The sequence below is a fragment of the Taudactylus pleione genome, unplaced genomic scaffold, assembly GCF_031769625.1.
Source record: "Taudactylus pleione unplaced genomic scaffold, aTauple2 ptg001515l, whole genome shotgun sequence".
In the NCBI taxonomy this organism is placed as follows: domain Eukaryota; kingdom Metazoa; phylum Chordata; class Amphibia; order Anura; family Myobatrachidae; genus Taudactylus; species Taudactylus pleione.
The window spans coordinates 133,243-159,938 of record NW_028285913.1 but is presented as its reverse complement, the minus strand read 5'-3'; the positions used below and the strand labels follow the sequence as shown (position 1 = coordinate 159,938).

The 26,696-nt window shown below is 40.4% G+C and overlaps 1 protein-coding gene across 1 annotated transcript in view; it reads right to left on the bottom strand.

Annotated features, from left to right (window-relative positions):
• Window positions 1-13,130: 13,130 nt before the first annotated feature.
• LOC148442442 (MAP/microtubule affinity-regulating kinase 4-like) overlaps window positions 13,131-26,696 on the bottom strand; it is a 96,611-nt gene continuing 83,045 nt past the window's right edge. The window contains exons 11-14 of the mRNA XM_088463934.1: window positions 23,241-23,344; window positions 15,645-15,881; window positions 14,261-14,340; window positions 13,131-13,171 (exon numbers count right to left, since the gene is read on the bottom strand). Of these exons, the coding sequence (XP_088320060.1) occupies window positions 13,131-13,171; window positions 14,261-14,340; window positions 15,645-15,881; window positions 23,241-23,344 (462 nt within the window). The remainder of the gene's footprint in view (window positions 13,172-14,260; window positions 14,341-15,644; window positions 15,882-23,240; window positions 23,345-26,696) is intronic.

Below are 26,696 nucleotides of genomic sequence, written 5' to 3'. Positions count from 1 at the left end.
AGGCAACAGCGCTATATATGACCCAATATAATATGCAACAGCGCTATATATGACCCAATATAATATGCAACAGCGCTATATATGGCCCAATATAATATGCAACACGCTATATAGGACACCATGTAGTATGCAACAGCGCTATATATAACCCAATATAATATGCAACACGCTTTATATGACCCAATATAATATGCAACAGCGCTATATATGGCCCAATATAATATGCAACACGCTATATATGACCCAATATAATATGCAACAGCGGTATATATGAGACCAAATATAATATGCAACACGCTATATATGGCCCAATATAATATGCAACACGCTATATATGGCCCAATATAATATGCAACACGCTATATATGACCCAATATAATATGCAACAGCGCTATATATGACCCAATATAATATGCAACACACTATATATGACCCAATATAATATGCAACAGCGCTATATAAGACCCAATATAATATGCAACAGCACTATATATGACCCAATATAATATGCAACAGCGCTATATAGGACACCATGAAGTATGCAACAGCGCTATATATGACCCAATATAATATGCAACACGCTATATATGACCCAATATAATATGCAACAGCGCTATATATGGCCCAATATAATATGCAACAGCGCTATATAGGACACCATGAAGTATGCAACAGCGCTATATATGACCCAATATAATATGCAACAGCGCTATATATGACCCAATATAATATGCAACACGCTATATATGACCCAATATAATATGCAACAGCGCTATATATGACCCAATATAATATGCAACAGCGCTATATATGATCCAATATAATATGCAACAGCGCTATATATGGCCCAATATAATATGCAACAGCGCTATATATGGCCCAATATAATATGCAACAGCGCTATATATGACCCAATATAATATGCAACACGCTATATAGGACACCATGTAGTATGCAACAGCGCTATATATGACCCAATATAATAGGCAACACGCTATATATGACCCAATATAATAGGCAACAGCGCTATACATGACCCAATATAATATGCAACAGCGCTATATATGACCCAATATAATATGCAACACGCTATATAGGACACCATGTAGTATGCAACAGCGCTATATATGGCCCAATATAATATGCAACATGCTATATATGACCCAATATAATATGCAACAGCGCTATATAGGACACCATGTAGTATGCAACAGCGCTATATATGACCCAATATAATATGCAACACGCTATATATGACCCAATATAATATGCAACACGCTATATATGACCAAATATAATAGGCAACAGCGCTATATATGACCCAATATAATAGGCAACAGCGCTATATATGACCCAATATAATATGCAACAGCGCTATATATGACCCAATATAATATGCAACAGCGCTATATATGACCCAATATAATATGCAACAGCGCTATATATGGCCCAATATAATATGCAACACGCTATATAGGACACCATGTAGTATGCAACAGCGCTATATATGACCCAATATAATATGCAACACGCTATATATGACCCAATATAATATGCAACACGCTATATATATGACCCAATATAATATGCAACAGCGCTATATATGGCCCAATATAATATGCAACACGCTATATATGGCCCAATATAATATGCAACACGCTATATAGGACACCATGTAGTATGCAACAGCGCTATATATGACCCAATATAATAGGCAACACGCTATATATGACCCAATATAATAGGCAACAGCGCTATACATGACCCAATATAATATGCAACAGCGCTATATATGACCCAATATAATATGCAACAGCGCTATATATGACCCAATATAATATGCAACACGCTATATAGGACACCATGTAGTATGCAACAGCGATATATATGGCCCAATATAATATGCACCATGCTATATATGACCCAATATAATATGCAACAGCGCTATATAGGACACCATGTAGTATGCAACAGCGCTATATATGACCCAATATAATATGCAACACGCTATATATGACCCAATATAATATGCAACACGCTATATATGACCAAATATAATAGGCAACAGCGCTATATATGACCCAATATAATAGGCAACAGCGCTATATATGACCCAATATAATATGCAACAGCGCTATATATGACCCAATATAATATGCAACAGCGGTATATATGAGACCCAATATAATATGCAACACGCTAAATATGGCCCAATATAATATGCAACACGCTATTTAGGACACCATGTAGTATGCAACAGCGCTATATATGACCCAATATAATATGCAACAGCGCTATATATGGCCCAATATAATATGCAACAGCGCTATATATGACCCAATATAATATACAACAGCGCTATATATGACCCAATATAATATGCAACACGCTATATAGGACACCATGTAGTATGCAACAGCGCTATATATGACCCAATATAATATGCAACACGCTATATATGACCCAATATAATATGCAACAGCGCTATATATGGCCCAATATAATATGCAACATGCTATATATGACCCAATATAATATGCAACAGCGCTATATATGACCCAATATAATATGCAACACGCTATATATGACCCAATATAATATGCAACACGCTATATATATGACCCAATATAATATGCAACAGCGCTAAATATGGCCCAATATAATATGCAACACGCTATATATGACCCAATATAATATGCAACAGCGGTATATATGAGACTCAATATAATATGCAACACGCTAAATATGGCCCAATATAATATGCAACACGCTATTTAGGACACCATGTAGTATGCAACAGCGCTATATATGACCCAATATAATATGCAACAGCGCTATATATGGCCCAATATAATATGCAACAGCGCTATATATGACCCAATATAATATACAACAGCGCTATATATGACCCAATATAATATGCAACACGCTATATAGGACACCATGTAGTATGCAACAGCGCTATATATTACCCAATATAATATGCAACTCGCTATATATGACCCAATATAATATGCAACAGCGCTATATATGGCCCAATATAATATGCAACATGCTATATATGACCCAATATAATATGCAACAGCGCTATATATGACCCAATATAATATGCAACATGCTATATATGGCCCAATATAATATGCAACACGCTATATATGACCCAATATAATATGCAACAGCGCTATATATGACCCAATTTAATATGCAACACGCTATATATGACCCAATATAATATGCAACAGCGCTATATATGACCCAATATAATATGCAACAGCACTATATATGACCCAATATAATATGCAACAGCGCTATATATGGCCCAATATAATATGCAACACGCTATATATGACCCAATATAATATGCAACAGCGCTATATATGACCCAATATAATATGCAACAGCGCTATCTATGGCCCAATATAATATGCAACAGCGCTATATATGGCCCAATATAATATGCAACAGCGCTATATATGACCCAATATAATATGCAACACGCTATATATGACCCAATATAATATGCAACAGCGCTATATATGGCCCAATATAATATGCAACAGCGCTATATATGACCCAATATAATATGCAACAGCGCTATATATGACCCAATATAATATGCAACACGCTATATATGGCCCAATATAATATGCAACACGCTATATATGACCCAATATAATATGCAACAGCGCTATATATGACCCAATTTAATATGCAACACGCTATATATGACCCAATATAATATGCAACAGCGCTATATATGACCCAATATAATATGCAACAGCGCTATATATGACCCAATATAATATGCAACAGCGCTATATATGGCCCAATATAATATGCAACAGCGCTATATATGGCCCAATATAATATGCAACAGCGCTATATATGACCCAATATAATATGCAACACGCTATATAGGACACCATGTAGTATGCAACAGCGCTACAAATCGCCCAATATAATATGCAACAGCGCTATATATGACCCAATATAATAGCCAACAGCGCTACATATGACCCAATATAATATGCAACACGCTATATATGACCCAATATAATAGGCAACAGCGCCATACATGATCCAATATAATATGCAACAGCGCTATATATGACCCAATATAATATGCAACAGCGCTATATATGACCCAATATAATATGCAACACGCTATATAGGACACCATGTAGTATGCAACAGCGCTATATATGGCCCAATATAATATGCAACACGCTATATATGGCCCAATATAATATGCAACACGCTATATATGACCCAATATAATATGCAACAGCGCTATATATGACACAATATAATATGCAACACGCTATATAGGACACCATGTAGTATGCAACAGCGCTATATATGACCCAATATAATATGCAACACGCTATATATGACCCACTATAATATGCAACATGCTATATGTGACCCAATATAATAGGCAACAGCGCTATATATGACCCAATATAATATGCAACACGCTATATAGGACACCATGTAGCATGCAACAGCGCTATATATGGCCCAATATAATATGCAACAGCGCTATATATGACCCAATATAATAGGCAACAGCGCTATGTATGACCCAATATAATAGGCAACACGCTATATATGACCCAATATAATATGCAACAGCGCTATATATGATCCAATATAATATGCAACAGCGCTATACATGACCCAATATAATATGCAACAGCGCTATATATGACCCAATATATTATATGCAACAGCGCTATATATGACCCAATATAATATGCAACACGCTATATATGACCCAATATAATATGCAACAGCGCTATATATGACACAATATAATATGCAACACGCTATATAGGACACCATGTAGTATGCAACAACGCTATATATGACCCAATATAATATGCAACAGCGCTATATATGGCCCAATATAATATGCAACAGCGCTATATATGACCCAATATAATACGCAACAGCGCTATATATGACCCAATATAATATGCAACAGCGCTATATATGACCCAATACAATATGCAACAGCGCTACATATGACCCAATATAATATGCAACACGCTATATATGACCCAATATAATATGCAACACGCTATATATGACCCAATATAATATGCAACACGCTATATATGACCCAATATAATATGCAACAGCGCTATATATGGCCCAATATAATATGCAACATGCTATATATGACCCAATATAATATGCAACAGCGCTATATATGACCCAATATAATATGCAACACACTATATATGGCCCAATATAATATGCAACACGCTATATGTGACCCAATATAATATGCAACACGCTATATATGACCCAATATAATATGCAACAGCGCTATATATGACCCAATATAATATGCAACACGTTATATATGACCCAATATAATAGGCAACACGCTATATAGGACACCATGTAGTATGCAACAGCGCTACATATGGCCCAATATAATATGCAACAGCGCTATACATGACCCAATATAATAGGCAACAGCGCTATATATGACCCAATATAATATGCAACAGCGCTATATATGACCCAATATAATATGCAACATGCTATATAGGACACCATGTAGTATGCAACAGCACTATAATGACCCAATATAATAGGCAACACGCTATATATGGCCCAATATAATATGCAACACGCTATATGTGACCCAATATAATATGCAACACGCTATATATGACCCAATATAATATGCAACAGCGCTATATATGACCCAATATAATATGCAACAGCGCTATATAGGACACCATGTAGTATGCAACAGCACTATATATGACCCAATATAATAGGCAACACGCTATATATGACCCAATATAATAGGCAACAGCGCTATACATGACCCAATATAATATGCAACAGCGCTATATATGACCCAATATAATATGCAACAGCGCTATATATGACCCAATATAATATGCAACACGCTATAAAGGACACCATGTAGTATGCAACAGCGCTATATATGGCCCAATATAATATGCAACATGCTATATATGACCCAATATAATATGCAACAGCGCTATATAGGACACCATGTAGTATGCAACAGCGCTATATATGACCCAATATAATATGCATCACGCTATATATGACCCAATATAATATGCAACACGCTATATATGACCAAATATAATAGGCAACAGCGCTATATATGACCCAATATAATAGGCAACAGCGCTATATATGACCCAATATAATATGCAACAGCGCTATATATGACCCAATATAATATGCAACAGCGCTATATATGACCCAATATAATATGCAACAGCGCTATATATGGCCCAATATAATATGCAACACGCTATATAGGACACCATGTAGTATGCAACAGCGCTATATATGACCCAATATAATATGCAACACGCTATATATGACCCAATATAATATGCAACACGCTATATATGGCCCAATATAATATGCAACACGCTACATATGACCCAATATAATATGCAACAGCGCTATATATGACCCAATATAATATGCAACACACTATATATGACCCAATATAATATGCAACAGCGCTATATATGTCCCAATATAATATGCAACAGCGCTATATATGACCCAATATAATATGCAACACGCTATATATGACCCAATATAATATGCAACAGCGCTATATATGGCCCAATATAATATGAAACAGCGCTATATAGGACACCATGAAGTATGCAACAGCGCTAAATATGACCCAATATAATATGCAACAGCGCTATATATGACCCAATATAATATGCAACACGCTATATAGGACACCATGTAGTATGCAACAGTGCTATATATGGCCCAATATAATATGCAACACGCTATATATGGCCCAATATAATATGCAACACGCTATATATGACCCAATATATTATGCAACAGCGCTATATATGACACAATATAATATGCAACACGCTATATAGGACACCATGTAGTATGCAACAGCGCTATATATGACCCAATATAATATGCAACACGCTATATATGACCCAATATAATATGCAACACGCTATATATGACCCAATATAATAGGCAACAGCGCTATATATGACCCAATATAATATGCAACAGCGCTATATATGACCCAATATAATATGCAACAGCGCTATATATGGCCCAATATAATATGCAACACGCTATATAGGACACCATGTAGTATGCAACAGCGCTATATATGACCCAATATAATATGCAACACGCTTTATATGACCCAATATAATATGCAACAGCGCTATATATGGCCCAATATAATATGCAACACGCTATATATGACCCAATATAATATGCAACAGCGGTATATATGAGACCAAATATAATATGCAACACGCTATATATGGCCCAATATAATATGCAACACACTATATATGACCCAATATAATATGCAACAGCGCTATATAAGACCCAATATAATATGCAACAGCGCTATATATGACCCAATATAATATGCAACAGCGCTATATAGGACACCATGAAGTATGCAACAGCGCTATATATGACCCAATATAATATGCAACACGCTATATATGACCCAATATAATATGCAACAGCGCTATATATGGCCCAATATAATATGCAACAGTGCTATATAGGACACCATGTAGTATGCAACAGCGCTATATATGACCCAATATAATATGCAACACGCTATATATGACCCAATATAATATGCAACACGCTATATATGACCAAATATAATAGGCAACAGCGCTATATATGACCCAATATAATAGGCAACAGCGCTATATATGACTCAATATAATATGCAACAGCGCTATATATGACCCAATATAATATGCAACAGCGCTATATATGACCCAATATAATATGCAACAGCGCTATATATGGCCCAATATAATATGCAACACGCTATATAGGACACCATGTAGTATGCAACAGCGCTATATATGACCCAATATAATATGCAACACGCTATATATGACCCAATATAATATGCAACACGCTATATATATGACCCAATATAATATGCAACAGCGCTATATATGGCCCAATATAATATGCAACACGCTATATATGGCCCAATATAATATGCAACACGCTATATAGGACACCATGTAGTATGCAACAGCGCTATATATGACCCAATATAATAGGCAACACGCTATATATGACCCAATATAATAGACAACAGCGCTATACATGACCCAATATAATATGCAACAGCGCTATATATGACCCAATATAATATGCAACAGCGCTATATATGACCCAATATAATATGCAACACGCTATATAGGACACCATGTAGTATGCAACAGCGCTATATATGGCCCAATATAATATGCACCATGCTATATATGACCCAATATAATATGCAACAGCGCTATATAGGACACCATGTAGTATGCAACAGCGCTATATATGACCCAATATAATATGCAACACGCTATATATGACCCAATATAATAGGCAACACGCTATATATGACCAAATATAATAGGCAACAGCACTATATATGACCCAATATAATAGGCAACAGCGCTATATATGACCCAATATAATATGCAACAGCGGTATATATGAGACCCAATATAATATGCAACACGCTAAATATGGCCCAATATAATATGCAACACGCTATTTAGGACACCATGTAGTATGCAACAGCGCTATATATGACCCAATATAATATGCAACAGCGCTATATATGGCCCAATATAATATGCAACAGCGCTATATATGACCCAATATAATATACAACAGCGCTATATATGACCCAATATAATATGCAACACGCTATATAGGACACCATGTAGTATGCAACAGCGCTATATATGACCCAATATAATATGCAACACGCTATATATGACCCAATATAATATGCAACAGCGCTATATATGGCCCAATATAATATGCAACATGCTATATATGACCCAATATAATATGCAACAGCGCTATATATGACCCAATATAATATGCCACACGCTATATATGACCCAATATAATATGCAACACGCTATATATATGACCCAATATAATATGCAACAGCGCTATATATGGCCCAATATAATATGCAACACGCTATATATGACCCAATATAATATGCAACAGCGGTATATATGGCCCAATATAATATGCAACACGCTATATATGACCCAATATAATATGCAACAGCGCTATATATGACCCAATATAATATGCAACAGCGCTATATATGGCCCAATATAATATGCAACAGCGCTATATATGGCCCAATATAATATGCAACAGCGCTATATATGACCCAATATAATATGCAACACGCTATATATGACCCAATATAATATGCAACAGCGCTATATATGGCCCAATATAATATGCAACAGCGCTATATATGACCCAATATAATATGCAACAGCGCTATATATGACCCAATATAATATGCAACACGCTATATATGGCCCAATATAATATGCAACACGCTATATATGACCCAATATAATATGCAACAGCGCTATATATGACCCAATTTAATATGCAACACGCTATATATGACCCAATATAATATGCAACAGCGCTATATATGACCCAATATAATATGCAACAGCGCTATATATGACCCAATATAATATGCAACAGCGCTATATATGGCCCAATATAATATGCAACAGCGCTATATATGGCCCAATATAATATGCAACAGCGCTATATATGACCCAATATAATATGCAACACGCTATATAGGACACCATGTAGTATGCAACAGCGCTACAAATCGCCCAATATAATATGCAACAGCGCTATATATGACCCAATATAATAGCCAACAGCGCTACATATGACCCAATATAATATGCAACACGCTATATATGACCCAATATAATAGGCAACAGCGCCATACATGATCCAATATAATATGCAACAGCGCTATATATGACCCAATATAATATGCAACAGCGCTATATATGACCCAATATAATATGCAACACGCTATATAGGACACCATGTAGTATGCAACAGCGCTATATATGGCCCAATATAATATGCAACACGCTATATATGGCCCAATATAATATGCAACACGCTATATATGACCCAATATAATATGCAACAGCGCTATATATGACACAATATAATATGCAACACGCTATATAGGACACCATGTAGTATGCAACAGCGCTATATATGACCCAATATAATATGCAACACGCTATATATGACCCACTATAATATGCAACATGCTATATGTGACCCAATATAATAGGCAACAGCGCTATATATGACCCAATATAATATGCAACACGCTATATAGGACACCATGTAGCATGCAACAGCGCTATATATGGCCCAATATAATATGCAACAGCGCTATATATGACCCAATATAATAGGCAACAGCGCTATGTATGACCCAATATAATAGGCAACACGCTATATATGACCCAATATAATATGCAACAGCGCTATATATGATCCAATATAATATGCAACAGCGCTATACATGACCCAATATAATATGCAACAGCGCTATATATGACCCAATATATTATATGCAACAGCGCTATATATGACCCAATATAATATGCAACACGCTATATATGACCCAATATAATATGCAACAGCGCTATATATGACACAATATAATATGCAACACGCTATATAGGACACCATGTAGTATGCAACAACGCTATATATGACCCAATATAATATGCAACAGCGCTATATATGGCCCAATATAATATGCAACAGCGCTATATATGACCCAATATAATACGCAACAGCGCTATATATGACCCAATATAATATGCAACAGCGCTATATATGACCCAATACAATATGCAACAGCGCTATATATGACCCAATATAATATGCAACACGCTATATATGACCCAATATAATATGCAACACGCTATATATGACCCAATATAATATGCAACACGCTATATATGACCCAATATAATATGCAACAGCGCTATATATGGCCCAATATAATATGCAACATGCTATATATGACCCAATATAATATGCAACAGCGCTATATATGACCCAATATAATATGCAACACGCTATATATGGCCCAATATAATATGCAACACGCTATATGTGACCCAATATAATATGCAACACGCTATATATGACCCAATATAATATGCAACAGCGCTATATATGACCCAATATAATATGCAACACGTTATATATGACCCAATATAATAGGCAACACGCTATATAGGACACCATGTAGTATGCAACAGCGCTACATATGGTCCAATATAATATGCAACAGCGCTATACATGACCCAATATAATAGGCAACAGCGCTATATATGACCCAATATAATATGCAACAGCGCTATATATGACCCAATATAATATGCAACATGCTATATAGGACACCATGTAGTATGCAACAGCACTATAATGACCCAATATAATAGGCAACACGCTATATATGGCCCAATATAATATGCAACACGCTATATGTGACCCAATATAATATGCAACACGCTATATATGACCCAATATAATATGCAACAGCGCTATATATGACCCAATATAATATGCAACAGCGCTATATATGACGCAATATAATATGCAACAGCGCTATATATGACCCAATATAATATGCAACAGCGCTATATATGGCCCAATATAATATGCAACAGCGCTATATATGGCCCAATATAATATGCAACAGCGCTATATATGACCCAATATAATAGGCAACAGCGCTATATATGACCCAATATAATATGCAACACGTTATATATGACCCAATATAATAGGCAACACGCTATATAGGACACCATGTAGTATGCAACAGCGCTACATATGGCCCAATATAATATGCAACAGCGCTATACATGACCCAATATAATAGGCAACAGCGCTATATATGACCCAATATAATATGCAACAGCGCTATATATGACCCAATATAATATGCAACACGCTATATAGGACACCATGTAGTATGCAACAGCACTATAATGACCCAATATAATAGGCAACAAAACTATATATGGCACAAGGTAATGTGGAACAGCGCAATATATAGCACAATGTAGTGTGCAACCGCGGTACAGGTGGCCCCCCTGGAGTGACAGCACTATATATGGCACAAGTGTGCAACAGCGCTAGATATGACATCAGGGAGCGTGTAACTGCATTAGATATGGCACAATGTAGTGTGTAACGTGGTATAAAGTATGAGGTACAATGACCCTATACCTTAGTTATAACCATCCCTTTCTTTTGCTATACCCGGTCACTGACAGTATAGAAAAACGGAGATTAGCGCTAGCATAAGTCACATACAAATCAGAAAAGAACATTACATGTCGGCACTGGGCACCATTATCAACTACACAAACCGCAGTGGCTGGTAGGATACAGCACTGTATAACGTGACCCGTGGGAGAGGTATACAGGGAGACTGGACCCAGCCATTCCCGGAGACTGCTTGCCTAAAATGGCTGCCGCGCATCTCTGAGGGGGGGGGGGGGGAGGGAGGAGCAGCGCAGGGAACACCAAGACCGCAGTGGAAAGGCCCCCTGAGCTGAGGGAGGGGCTGCAGGGAGAGCGCCTTATCCCCTGGTAGACGTTAACCACCGGCTCCCCATGCCTTTATAATATGTCTCTGCGCCAGTATGTTAATGCCCTGGTGGTCTATTGGAGTAGTGGGCGAGCCAGTGTCCACATCAGCACCTCCTGAGACAGGAGACAAGACTGCATTAATACGTGGGTCCGCCTTACCTGTCCCCTGGGTTCCGGGCTGCAGTGTGGGGGGCCGGGGAGCCTGCTAGCTAGTCCCCCTTGGATACCCGCCGGGAGTACCTAGCGCAGGCTTGGTGTCACGGCGCCCCGGAGGGGTGATGGGTGGCAGCGCAGATGTCCGGAAGACAGTCTGGTGCTGCTCACCCTTCTGGTAGAAATAAAAATTAAATAAAAAAATAAAATAAATAAAAGCTTGGGCTGCATAAGGCTGTTATAACGGTGATCCAGCTCCTGCCAGACACCAACGAAACGGAAGTGCCCTCAGGCTGTGGGCGGGGTATAGGAGGAAGGACCGGAGCATCCTGGGATTGAAAAGCTTTGCTATTGGTGTCCGTCCTCCAGGTCCCACCGTCACCCAAATGTCTCCCTGTGGAGCCCTATGGACCCTGAAGAAGAAATATCATAGGTATTAAATAGTATCATTACGGAGTACTTAGGTCATTAAGAACCAATAACTCATTCTCTGGAAGAGGAAATAAAACAGACATTTATATCAGTGCAGGATTATAATAGCTTGTTACAGTCTGTATGTGTGTATTTATATATTGTATGTGTGTGCATGTGAGTATATATACACAATATGTGTGTATATATACAGTCTGTATGTGTGTATATATATATATATATATATATATATATATATATATTGTATGTGTGTGCATGTGAGTATATATACACAATATGTGTGTATATATACAGTCTGTATGTGTGTATATATATTGTGTGTGGGTGTGTGAGTAAATATACAGCATGTGAGTGTATACATACAGTATATACATACACACACACATATAGACAGAATACCTTACGGTTTCACATGTCCCATTAAGGCTTCTAACACATGATCTGAAATTTCACAAAACCTACTGAATTTCTGCCACTCAAACTAAAAAAAGCAATGAAATGGACGTGTTCCTTGCGTAATACAGATATGGTATGCCATCACACCCTGTGGTTAACTGCAGATTCAGCACTCTCACAGAGTGAGATTGCGGTCACTCCCAAAATGGCAGAGCTGCTAATTCATAGAAGTGTGTGCTCATTGGAATACACATCCTAAATGGGGGAGTCAAACCTCCCAGGTGAGGATGATTGCTGGATTGCTTGTGTCGTGAGCTGGTTGTGGCGCTGACTCAGCTGGGCTGTCTATGCGCAGCGAGCGAATGCATTGTGATCATTCGCTAAGGTATGCACATGCACACACTGCATACCATTGGCAGCAGCGAGAGTATACATCTTAGCGAGCGGCTCTGAATCAGGCGCACAGTTCTAAGGGTCAGACCCTCAGCACATCCAACATACGCCTAGATTGTAGTCTAATAAATAACAGTCATATGAATTCTATGGCTGAGGTCTAGGCTCTAAATTCAGCCAAGCCAAACAGCAAAGTGCCACATTCTGACCAGAAGAACTAAAAGTCCCAGCATGTATTACCAGCCCTTCTAGCAGTAAACAATGAGTAAGAGGGGGGGGGGGTTGCCTTCTGCCCATATATACAGGGGTGTTAGTACCAGCATAAAGCAGCATGGGGAGATTACAGCGATACACTTACTGATCTTGCTGTCCTGAGGGAGAGACACTCCAGATACACAGCGGTGAGACGCCTGTCTCTTAGAGGGGTCAAGAGCGACCCTGGAGAGGAGGCAGAGAGAAGGAAGACAGGGAGGAGGACAGGGTGGGGGGAGGGGAGGGGGAGAGAAATAAATATGAGTAGACGGATGAAGGAAAAGAAAACTCAAAAGGCTTCCGGGGTGCAGTCAGTAGACAGAGAGGTAACAAGATGGCGGCTGGCGCTAACATTCCCAGTCTGTGTCATTGTCTGACTGCAAAGTTCTATTTCATGTAAGACAAATCATATAATGTGCTCAGGAGGCTGCTGTATAATACCCCGCACCGTGCTCAGGAGGCTGCTGTATAATATCACGCACCGTGCTCAGGAGGCTGCTGTATAATATCACGCACCGTGCTCAGGAGGCTGCTGTATAATACCCCGCACCGTGCTCAGGAAGCTGCTGTATAATACCCCGCACCGTGCTCAGGAGGCTGCTGTATAATACCCCGCACCGTGCTCAGGAGGCCGCTGTATAATACCCCGCACCGTGCTCAGGAGGCTGCTGTATAATATCCCGCACCGTGCTCAGGAGGCTGCTGTATAATACCCCGCACCGTGCTCAGGAGGCTGCTGTATAATACCCCGCACCGTGCTCAGGAGGCTGCTGTATAATACCCCGCACCGTGCTCAGGAGGCTGCTGTATAATATCATGCACCGTGCTCAGGAGGCTGCTGTATAATACCCCGCACCGTGCTCAGGAGGCTGCTGTATAATACCCCGCACCGTGCTCAGGATTCTGCTGTATAATACCCCGCACCGTGCTCACGAGGCTGCTGTATAATACCCCGCACCGTGCTCAGGAAGCCGCTGTATAATACCCCGCACCGTGCTCAGGAAGCTGCTGTATAATACCCCGCACCGTGCTCAGGAGGCTGCTGTATAATACCCCGCACCGTGCTCAGGAGGCTGCTGTATAATACCCCGCACCGTGCTCAGGAGGCTGCTGTATAATACCCGGCACCGTGCTCAGGAAGCCGCTGTATAATACCCCGCACCGTGCTCAGGAGGCCGCTGTATAATACCCCGCACCGTGCTCAGGAGGCCGCTGTATAATACCCCGCACCGAGCTCAGGAGGCCGCAGAATAATACCCCGCACAGTGCTCAGGAGGCTGCTGTATAATACCCCGCACCGTGCTCAGGAGGCTGCTGTATAATACCCGGCACCGTGCTCAGGAGGCTGCTGAGAAGCATGCTGGGAGTTGTGGTGCGGCTACGTACTAATAATTTCTGCACGCAGGTCATTAGTCGGTCTGTGCCCCATAGGTGTGTGTGTGGGGGGGTGTTGGGGGTTATCCAGGTTCCCTCACCTTTGTATCAGTTACCTGCGAGTCAGTTTGGAGGTCAGTTTGCTAAACAGGTTTGAGGTGGCTCGGGTCCGGCTCTGGTTTAAACCCTCGTGAGGGTGTGTAGGCGAGCTGGGAGGTGGGTTCTGCCCCCTCCGATCTCTGACATGGCCACCATGGAAAGTGCTGCGGACGTTGGATCCCCGGGAGAGGCAGCTCCGCTCAGCGATGCTCTGTGTGGAGGGTGATGGGGCAGGTGGGCGAGAGGCAGATGAGCTGGGAGAGAAATGAGACATATTACTGCGATATCACAAATAAACCGGCGACAGGTAAGTAACACCTCATAGGAGAGAGCTACATCCTGTACATCTATATAATACACTATTCCTGCATTATTATAGTACAGGTAACACCTCATAGGAGAGAGCTACATCCTGTACATCTATATAATATACTATTCCTGCATTATTATAGTACAGGTAACACCACATAGGAGAGAGCTATATCCTGTACATCTATAGTAATACACTATTCCTGCATTATTATAGTACAGGTAACACCTCATAGGAGAGAGCTACATCCTGTACATCTATATAATATACTATTCCTGCATTATTATAGTACAGGTAACACCACATAGGAGAGAGCTACATCCTGTACATCTATATAATACACGATTCCTGCATTATTATAGTACAGGTAACACCTCATAGGAGAGAGCTACATCCTGTACATCTATATAATATACTATTCCTGCATTATTATAGTACAGGTAACACCACATAGGAGAGAGCTACATCCTGTACATCTATATAATACACTATTCCTGCATTATTATAGTACAGGTAACACCTCATAGGAGAGAGCTACATCCTGTACATCTATATAATATACTATTCCTGCATTATTATAGTACAGGTAACACCACATAGGAGAGAGCTACATCCTGTACATCTATATAATACACTATTCCTGCATTATTATAGTACAGGTAACACCTCATAGGAGAGAGCTACATCCTGTACATCTATATAATACACTATTCCTGCATTATTATAGTACAGGTAACACCACATAGGAGAGAGCTACATCCTGTACATCTATATAATATACTATTCCTGCATTATTATAGTACAGGTAACACCTCATAGGAGAAAGCTACATCCTGTACATCTATATAATATACTATTCCTGCATTATTATAGTACAGGTAACACCACATAGGAGAGAGCTACATCCTGTACATCTATATAATATACTATTCCTGCATTATTATAGTACAGGTAACACCACATAGGAGAGAGCTACATCCTGTACATCTATATAATACACTATTCCTGCATTATTATAGTACAGGTAACACCACATAGGAGAGAGCTACATCCTGTACATCTATATAATACACTATTCCTGCATTATTATAGTACAGGTAACACCACATAGGAGAGAGCTACATCCTGTACATCTATATAATACACTATTCCTGCATTATTATAGTACAGGTAACACCACATAGGAGAGAGCTACATCCTGTACATCTATATAATACACTATTCCTGCATTATTATAGTACAGGTAACACCACATAGGAGAGAGCTACATCCTGTACATCTATATAATATACTATTCCTGCATTATTATAGTACAGGTAACACCACATAGGAGAGAGCTACATCCTGTACATCTATATAATACACTATTCCTGCATTATTATAGTACAGGTAACACCACATAGGAGAGAGCTACATCCTGTACATCTATATAATATACTATTCCTGCATTATTATAGTACAGGTAACACCTCATAGGAGAGAGCTACATCCTGTACATCTATATAATACACTATTCCTGCATTATTATAGTACAGGTAACACCTCATAGGAGAGAGCTACATCCTGTACATCTATATAATATACTATTCCTGCATTATTATAGTACAGGTAACACCTCATAGGAGAGAGCTACATCCTGTACATCTATATAATACACTATTCCTGCATTATTATAGTACAGGTAACACCTCATAGGAGAGAGCTACATCCTGTACATCTATATAATACACTATTCCTGCATTATTATAGTACAGGTAACACCACATAGGAGAGAGCTACATCCTGTACATCTATATAATACACTATTCCTGCATTATTATAGTACAGGTAACACCTCATAGGAGAGAGCTACATCCTGTACATCTATATAATACACTATTCCTGCATTATTATAGTACAGGTAACACCACATAGGAGAGAGCTACATCCTGTACATCTATATAATATACTATTCCTGCATTATTATAGTACAGGTAACACCACATAGGAGAGAGCTACATCCTGTACATCTATATAATACACTATTCCTGCATTATTATAGTACAGGTAACACCACATAGGAGAGAGCTACATCCTGTACATCTATATAATACACTATTCCTGTATTATTATAGTACAGGTAACACCACATAGGAGAGAGCTACATCCTGTACATCTATATAATATACTATTCCTGCATTATTATAGTACAGGTAACACCTCATAGGAGAGAGCTACATCCTGTACATCTATATAATATACTATTCCTGCATTATTATAGTACAGGTAACACCACATAGGAGAGAGCTACATCCTGTACATCTATATAATATACTATTCCTGCATTATTATAGTACAGGTAACACCTCATAGGAGAGAGCTACATCCTGTACATCTATATAATACACTATTCCTGCATTATTATAGTACAGGTAACACCTCATAGGAGAGAGCTACATCCTGTACATCTATATAATACACTATTCCTGCATTATTATAGTACAGGTAACACCTCATAGGAGAGAGCTACATCCTGTACATCTATATAATACACTATTCCTGCATTATTATAGTACAGGTAACACCACATAGGAGAGAGCTACATCCTGTACATCTATATAATATACTATTCCTGTATTATTATAGTACAGGTAACACCTCATAGGAGAGAGCTACATCCTGTACATCTATATAATACACTATTCCTGTATTATTATAGTACAGGTAACACCACATAGGAGAGAGCTACATCCTGTACATCTATATAATATACTATTCCTGCATTATTATAGTACAGGTAACACCTCATAGGAGAGAGCTACATCCTGTACATCTATATAATACACTATTCCTGCATTATTATAGTACAGGTAACACCTCATAGGAGAGAGCTACATCCTGTACATCTATATAATACACTATTCCTGCATTATTATAGTACAGGTAACACCACATAGGAGAGAGCTACATCCTGTACATCTATATAATATACTATTCCTGCATTATTATAGTACAGGTAACACCTCATAGGAGAGAGCTACATCCTGTACATCTATATAATACACTATTCCTGCATTATTATAGTACAGGTAACACCACATAGGAGAGAGCTACATCCTGTACATCTATATAATATACTATTCCTGCATTATTATAGTACAGGTAACACCTCATAGGAGAGAGCTACATCCTGTACATCTATATAATACACTATTCCTGCATTATTATAGTACAGGTAACACCTCATAGGAGAGAGCTACATCCTGTACATCTATATAATACACTATTCCTGCATTATTATAGTACAGGTAACACCTCATAGGAGAGAGCTACATCCTGTACATCTATATAATACACTATTCCTGCATTATTATAGTACAGGTAACACCTCATAGGAGAGAGCTACATCCTGTACATCTATATAATACACTATTCCTGCATTATTATAGTACAGGTAACACCACATAGGAGAGAGCTACATCCTGTACATCTATATAATATACTATTCCTGTATTATTATAGTACAGGTAACACCACATAGGAGAGAGCTACATCCTGTACATCTATATAATACACTATTCCTGCATTATTATAGTACAGGTAACACCTCATAGGAGAGAGCTACATCCTGTACATCTATATAATACACTATTCCTGCATTATTATAGTACAGGTAACACCACATAGGAGAGAGCTACATCCTGTACATCTATATAATACACTATTCCTGCATTATTATAGTACAGGTAACACCTCATAGGAGAGAGCTACATCCTGTACATCTATATAATACACTATTCCTGCATTATTATAGTACAGGTAACACCACATAGGAGAGAGCTACATCCTGTACATCTATATAATACACTATTCCTGCATTATTATAGTACAGGTAACACCACATAGGAGAGAGCTACATCCTGTACATCTATATAATACACTATTCCTGCATTATTATAGTACAGGTAACACCTCATAGGAGAGAGCTACATCCTGTACATCTATATAATACACTATTCCTGCATTATTATAGTACAGGTAACACCACATAGGAGAGAGCTACATCCTGTACATCTATATAATATACTATTCCTGCATTATTATAGTACAGGTAACACCTCATAGGAGAGAGCTACATCCTGTACATCTATATAATACACTATTCCTGCATTATTATAGTACAGGTAACACCACATAGGAGAGAGCTACATCCTGTACATCTATATAATATACTATTCCTGCATTATTATAGTACAGGTAACACCTCATAGGAGAGAGCTACATCCTGTACATCTATATAATACACTATTCCTGTATTATTATAGTACAGGTAACACCACATAGGAGAGAGCTACATCCTGTACTTCTATATAATACACTATTCCTGCATTATTATAGTACAGGTAACACCACATAGGAGAGAGCTACATCCTGTACATCTATATAATACACTATTCCTGCATTATTATAGTACAGGTAACATCTCATAGGAGAGAGCTACATCCTGTACATCTATATAATACACTATTCCTGCATTATTATAGTACAGGTAACACCACATAGGAGAGAGCTACATCCTGTACATCTATATAATACACTATTCCTGCATTATTATAGTACAGGTAACATCTCATAGGAGAGAGCTACATCCTGTACATCTATATAATACACTATTCCTGCATTATTATAGTACAGGTAACACCTCATAGGAGAGAGCTACATCCTGTACATCTATATAATACACTATTCCTGCATTATTATAGTACAGGTAACACCACATAGGAGAGAGCTACATCCTGTACATCTATATAATACACTATTCCTGCATTATTATAGTACAGGTAACACCTCATAGGAGAGAGCTACATCCTGTACATCTATATAATATACTATTCCTGCATTATTATAGTACAGGTAACACCTCATAGGAGAGAGCTACATCCTGTACATCTATATAATACACTATTCCTGCATTATTATAGTACAGGTAACACCTCATAGGAGAGAGCTACATCCTGTACATCTATATAATACACTATTCCTGCATTATTATAGTACAGGTAACACCACATAGGAGAGAGCTACATCCTGTACATCTATATAATACACTATTCCTGCATTATTATAGTACAGGTAACACCTCATAGGAGAGAGCTACATCCTGTACATCTATATAATATACTATTCCTGCATTATTATAGTACAGGTAACACCTCATAGGAGAGAGCTACATCCTGTACATCTATATAATATACTATTCCTGCATTATTATAGTACAGGTAACACCACATAGGAGAGAGCTACATCCTGTACATCTATATAATACACTATTCCTGCATTATTATAGTACAGGTAACACCTCATAGGAGAGAGCTACATCCTGTACATCTATATAATACACTATTCCTGCATTATTATAGTACAGGTAACACCTCATAGGAGAGAGCTACATCCTGTACATCTATATAATACACTATTCCTGCATTATTATAGTACAGGTAACACCTCATAGGAGAGAGCTACATCCTGTACATCTATATAATACACTATTCCTGCATTATTATAGTACAGGTAACATCTCATAGGAGAGAGCTACATCCTGTACATCTATATAATACACTATTCCTGCATTATTATAGTACAGGTAACACCTCATAGGAGAGAGCTACATCCTGTACATCTATATAATATACTATTCCTGCATTATTATAGTACAGGTAACACCACATAGGAGAGAGCTACATCCTGTACATCTATATAATACACTATTCCTGCATTATTATAGTACAGGTAACACCTCATAGGAGAGAGCTACATCCTGTACATCTATATAATACACTATTCCTGCATTATTATAGTACAGGTAACACCACATAGGAGAGAGCTACATCCTGTACATCTATATAATACACTATTCCTGCATTATTATAGTACAGGTAACACCTCATAGGAGAGAGCTACATCCTGTACATCTATATAATACACTATTCCTGCATTATTATAGTACAGGTAACACCACATAGGAGAGAGCTACATCCTGTACATCTATATAATACACTATTCCTGCATTATTACAGGTGTCAGATACAGGTAACACATATTGAACTAGTTGGAGGCCATTTGACATTTCCTTAAGTGACAGATTTATGATGCATCTTTAAACCTTTACAAGGTGATAATACACAACTTGAAGGTGAAATACCGAGTTACCTGGCGGAGCAGTATCTGTATTTTGCCATCTGACTTACATTGTGACATTTGTACATCTATCTAAGATATATCCTTGATGAAGTCTCATGAGGAGACGAAACACGTAGGGTTATAAGAGATGCTAGGCACATCATTGTGAACTCACATTGCCAAGCTAAGGGTACGGGCAGGGGTGTTTCTAATACAGAGCAAGGGTGGCACGTGCCATGGGCACCGCGGAAGTCCAGCAGAGAGGGTGGCGTTGCGCACTGGCGAGGTGTGAGGAAGTGACTGTAGCAGCCGCTGCAAGCTGTGTCCGACCGTGAGCAAGAGGTCTCTGGGCTCACTCATCGGGAGCTGGGCCGTGCCAGGAGGGGATCCGGTGGGGTAAGTATGGAGAAAGCAAAGTTGCCAGTAAGGGGCAGGGGCTGGTCCGGAGGGTGAGACGCCGGAGGGCTGGGGGAAAGGTCCTGAACGTTAGGCCCTGTGATGTAGTCTCCCTGTTCGTGCTGTGTCTCTGCTTGTCCGGGGTGAGCAGTAAAAGTACGTCTCCTGGAGTCAGTAGCGTTATCTAAATTAGGGTTGAAGAGCTGACACTCTATTCCTGTGGTTGGCACTGTGCCTGTAACCGGGGTTCATCACTCTGTAGGGGATGTGCTGGTGTGTCTCTGTGCCCAGCATAGCGTCTATAGTGTTGTTGGGTGCTTCTGATCTGCCCACCATTGTGTATTATTCATGTTATTACTCCCATACCAGCCATTGGTGTCACGAGGACAAGCCCCCTCCCTGGCCGGCCATGCCTCCAGCACCCTGCCTTACCCCCGGGTGTGGAATACACACATGCAGTCTATGCAACTGAGGTCTGAGCTTTTTTAAGTTTGAGTGGCAAAAATTCAGTAGGTTTTGTGAAATTTCAGATCATGTCTAAGAAGCCTTAATGGGACATGTGACTCGGTAAGGTTTCTATAGGCTCCCAATATATTCAGTAGAGGCATCATCTATACACATCCTAAATATGCCCCCTCAGAAACATCCGCAGAGTATAACACAGCAATATTATCACGTTACTCATTGTTAGCTCCACGCTAGGATAGAACACGGTATAACGCTGATCGCTGGGAATCACATGACTCACCTGTTCTCTTTTCCATTGTGGAGGAGAGAATGACGCTCGGAACCATGGCGGTCTGTGCAAACATACGTGTTCCTTCGGCCCATCACACCGGGAGGCGTGTTTATCTGATAATTACATGCATTATTATTAAAGTCACAGCTTGATAATTATTATCATGACTAATAATACCCTGAGTTATATATATGAGTATGTGTGACTGGGGGCATCAGATGAGCGGAAATACAGAGCCGCACACAATTCGTCCATGTAAAATGCTAATGCAGCAGGAGGTATCTGTAGCTGCATCTGCGATACCAGCGCTGCGAGAGGTTGCAGCAGAGGATCACCATCCTTTGGCCAGACTGCAGAAGTAGAAGCTTTGGCCCTCATTCAGAGCCGGACGCTCTGAGCAGAGCGCTTGCTCTGAATGAGGGCCGTCCTCCATAAAAATGGAGCATCCTCCTGGATGCTCGTATAGCTGTGGGTCACCACCCACAGCCTATACGAGCGTGCAGGTTGATGGTCGTGATGGTCTTGACCATCGCGACCATCGCCACTGCGAGCCGGAGCCTGCGGTTGAGTTTCTGAACCGCATGGCCCGGAGTGATTTTGGCTCTATCAGAGCCAAAATCACTCCCACTGACATCACTAGTGATGTCAGTGGGCCGGCTTCTGACGGTAGGCGTTCCCTTGGGAACGCCCCCGTCTGGGAGGCATGCCCCCGGCACGCCCACCAAAGGGGGCGTGCTGTCAATCAACATCGACAGCACACCCCCTTTGATCAGACACAACGAGCGAAGGAAAGTCCTTCGCTCGTCGCGTCTCGCGCATGTGCACGACGGAGCTCCCTCCGTCGTGCGCATGCTCAGTGCACACCATCGACCCACTTGCGAGCGGACAGCCACTCGCGAGTGGGTCTGAATCAGGCCCTTAGTCACTTGCAAGGCCAGTAAACCTGCATCCACTGACGCAGACACTGGCCTCATCGCTCCTGGAAAATTGGTGCGACATGACCGTTTCCGGGAGTGGTAACCAGCGCCGCACCCCAAACGCCGAAGCACGTCAATCATGCTGCGGCTTGGGGGAGGTCTGCGAGCGAGATCACAGGACCCATTCTGCACATGCGCAGACCCCAAAACATCGGAGATGTATTCTAACCCGATGGTTAATGCACAACTCTAAATCAGGCCCTGTGTGTGCAAGTGAGTGTATGTGTGTATTTGTGTGTGTGTGTATTTGTGTGTGCGAGTGAGCGTATGTGAGTGTGTGTGTGCGCGAGTGAGCGTATGAGCGTATGTGAGTGTGTGTGTGCGGGTGAGCGTATGTGAGAGTATTTGTGTGTGCGAGTGAGCGTATGTGAGTGTGTGTGTGTGCGGGTGAGTGTATGTGAGAGTATTTGTGTGTGCGAGTGAGCGTATGTGAGTGTGTGTGTGCGAGTGAGCGAGCGTATGTGTGCGAGTGAGCGTATGTGAGTGTGTGTGTGCGAGTGAGCGTATGTGAGTGTGTGCGAATGAGTCTGTGTGAGTGTTTGTGTATGTGTTTGTTAGTGCGAGTGAGAGGGTATGTGAGTGCGAGTGAGAGGGTATGTGAGTGCGCTTGTTAGTGCGGGTGAGAGCGTATGAGTGCGAGTGAGAGCGTATGAGTGCGAGTGAGAGCGTATGTGAGTGCGCTTGCGTAATTGAGACTGCTGTAAAATACATGGATGAGAAAACTTCTAGGGCTAAATGTAATAGAGTGGGAGCGTTTTGGGCTAAACTCGCACATTCTCAGACCTCGCACATGGAATAGGACGCGAGAACATGAAACTCGCACATTCTCAGACCTCGCACATGGAATAGGACGCGAGAACATGAAACTCGCACATTCTCAGACCTCGCACATGGAATAGGGCGCGAGAACATGAAACTCGCACATTCTCAGACCTCGCACATGGAATAGGGCGCGAGAACATGAAACTCGCACATTCTCAGACCTCGCACATGGAATAGGGCGCGAGAACATGAAACTCGCACATTCTCAGACCTCGCACATGGAATAGGGCGCGAGAACATGAAACTCGCACATTCTCAGACCTCGCACATGGAATAGGGCGCGAGAACATGAAACTCGTACATTCTCAGACCTCGCACATGGAATAGGGCGCGAGAACATGAAACTCGTACATTCTCAGACCTCGCACACGGAATAGGGCGCGAGAACATGAAACTCGCACATTCTCAGACCTCGCACATGGAATAGGGCGCGAGAACATGAAACTCGCACATTCTCAGACCTCGCACATGGAATAGGGCGCGAGAACATGAAACTCGCACATTCTCAGACCTCGCACATGGAATAGGGCGCGAGAACATGAAACTCGTACATTCTCAGACCTCGCACATGGAATAGGGCGTGAGAACATGAAACTCGCACATTCTCAGACCTCGCACATGGAATAGGGCGCGAGAACATGAAACTCGCACATTCTCAGACCTCGCACATGGAATAGGGCGCGAGAACATGAAACTCGCACATTCTCAGACCTCGCACATGGAATAGGGCGCGAGAACATGAAACTCGCACATTCTCAGACCTCGCACATGGAATAGGGCGCGAGAACATGAAACTCGCACATTCTCAGACCTCGCACATGGAATAGGGCGCGAGAACATGAAACTCGCATGTTTCTCAGACTTTCAATACTTGCATACTACAAACTCACATCACTCAGATGTTTTCCCATGGAAAGTCGCACAATGTAATTAGGAGTGTATGGGTACTAAATATACCCAACATACGGTGCTTGTGTCCTGCTATTTTTTAATGCCCCGCATACTGGTAGTTGTGTTTCTCCAAGTACCAGCATGCTGGGACCTCTAGTCCTACTGTAAAAGACAATATTATTTTTTATCTATTTTTTTTTACACAATCAACCCCGCATCCACCGGCCAGGGATGCAGGGGATAGCCCCGTCCTGGGGTACACCTCCACAAGGATCCCTGGCCGGGGCTGACTACTGTGTGGTGGTTAATGCTTTGGCTGGGGGACCCCGTGAAGCGTGTACCCTGGCTGTGGCATTACACTCCCGTTAGTTAAAACCAGGTGCTGGCTCTGGATAAAATGCGGGACCCCTACTCATTTTGTCCCCTGTATTTCCACAGCCAGGACCAGCTCACAGAGCCTGGTGCTGGTTTATGAAAATACGAGAGACCCTTACGTCTTTTTACCCCCGTATTTTCACAACCAAGCCCGATGCTGGTTGTGCTTTTGGGGGGAGGACCCCACATTATTTTTCCCCATCTCAATCTCACTAATCTGTGAAGGCTTCTGTGAAACTCGCAACTTGCAATTAAACTCGCATGGACTCAAATCTGCGACATACTCGCACCCTCCAACTCACCTCTGTGACATCCTCGCACCCTCCACCTCACATCTGTGACATACTCGCACCCTCCACCTCACCTCTGTGACATACTCGCACCCTCCACCTCACGTCTG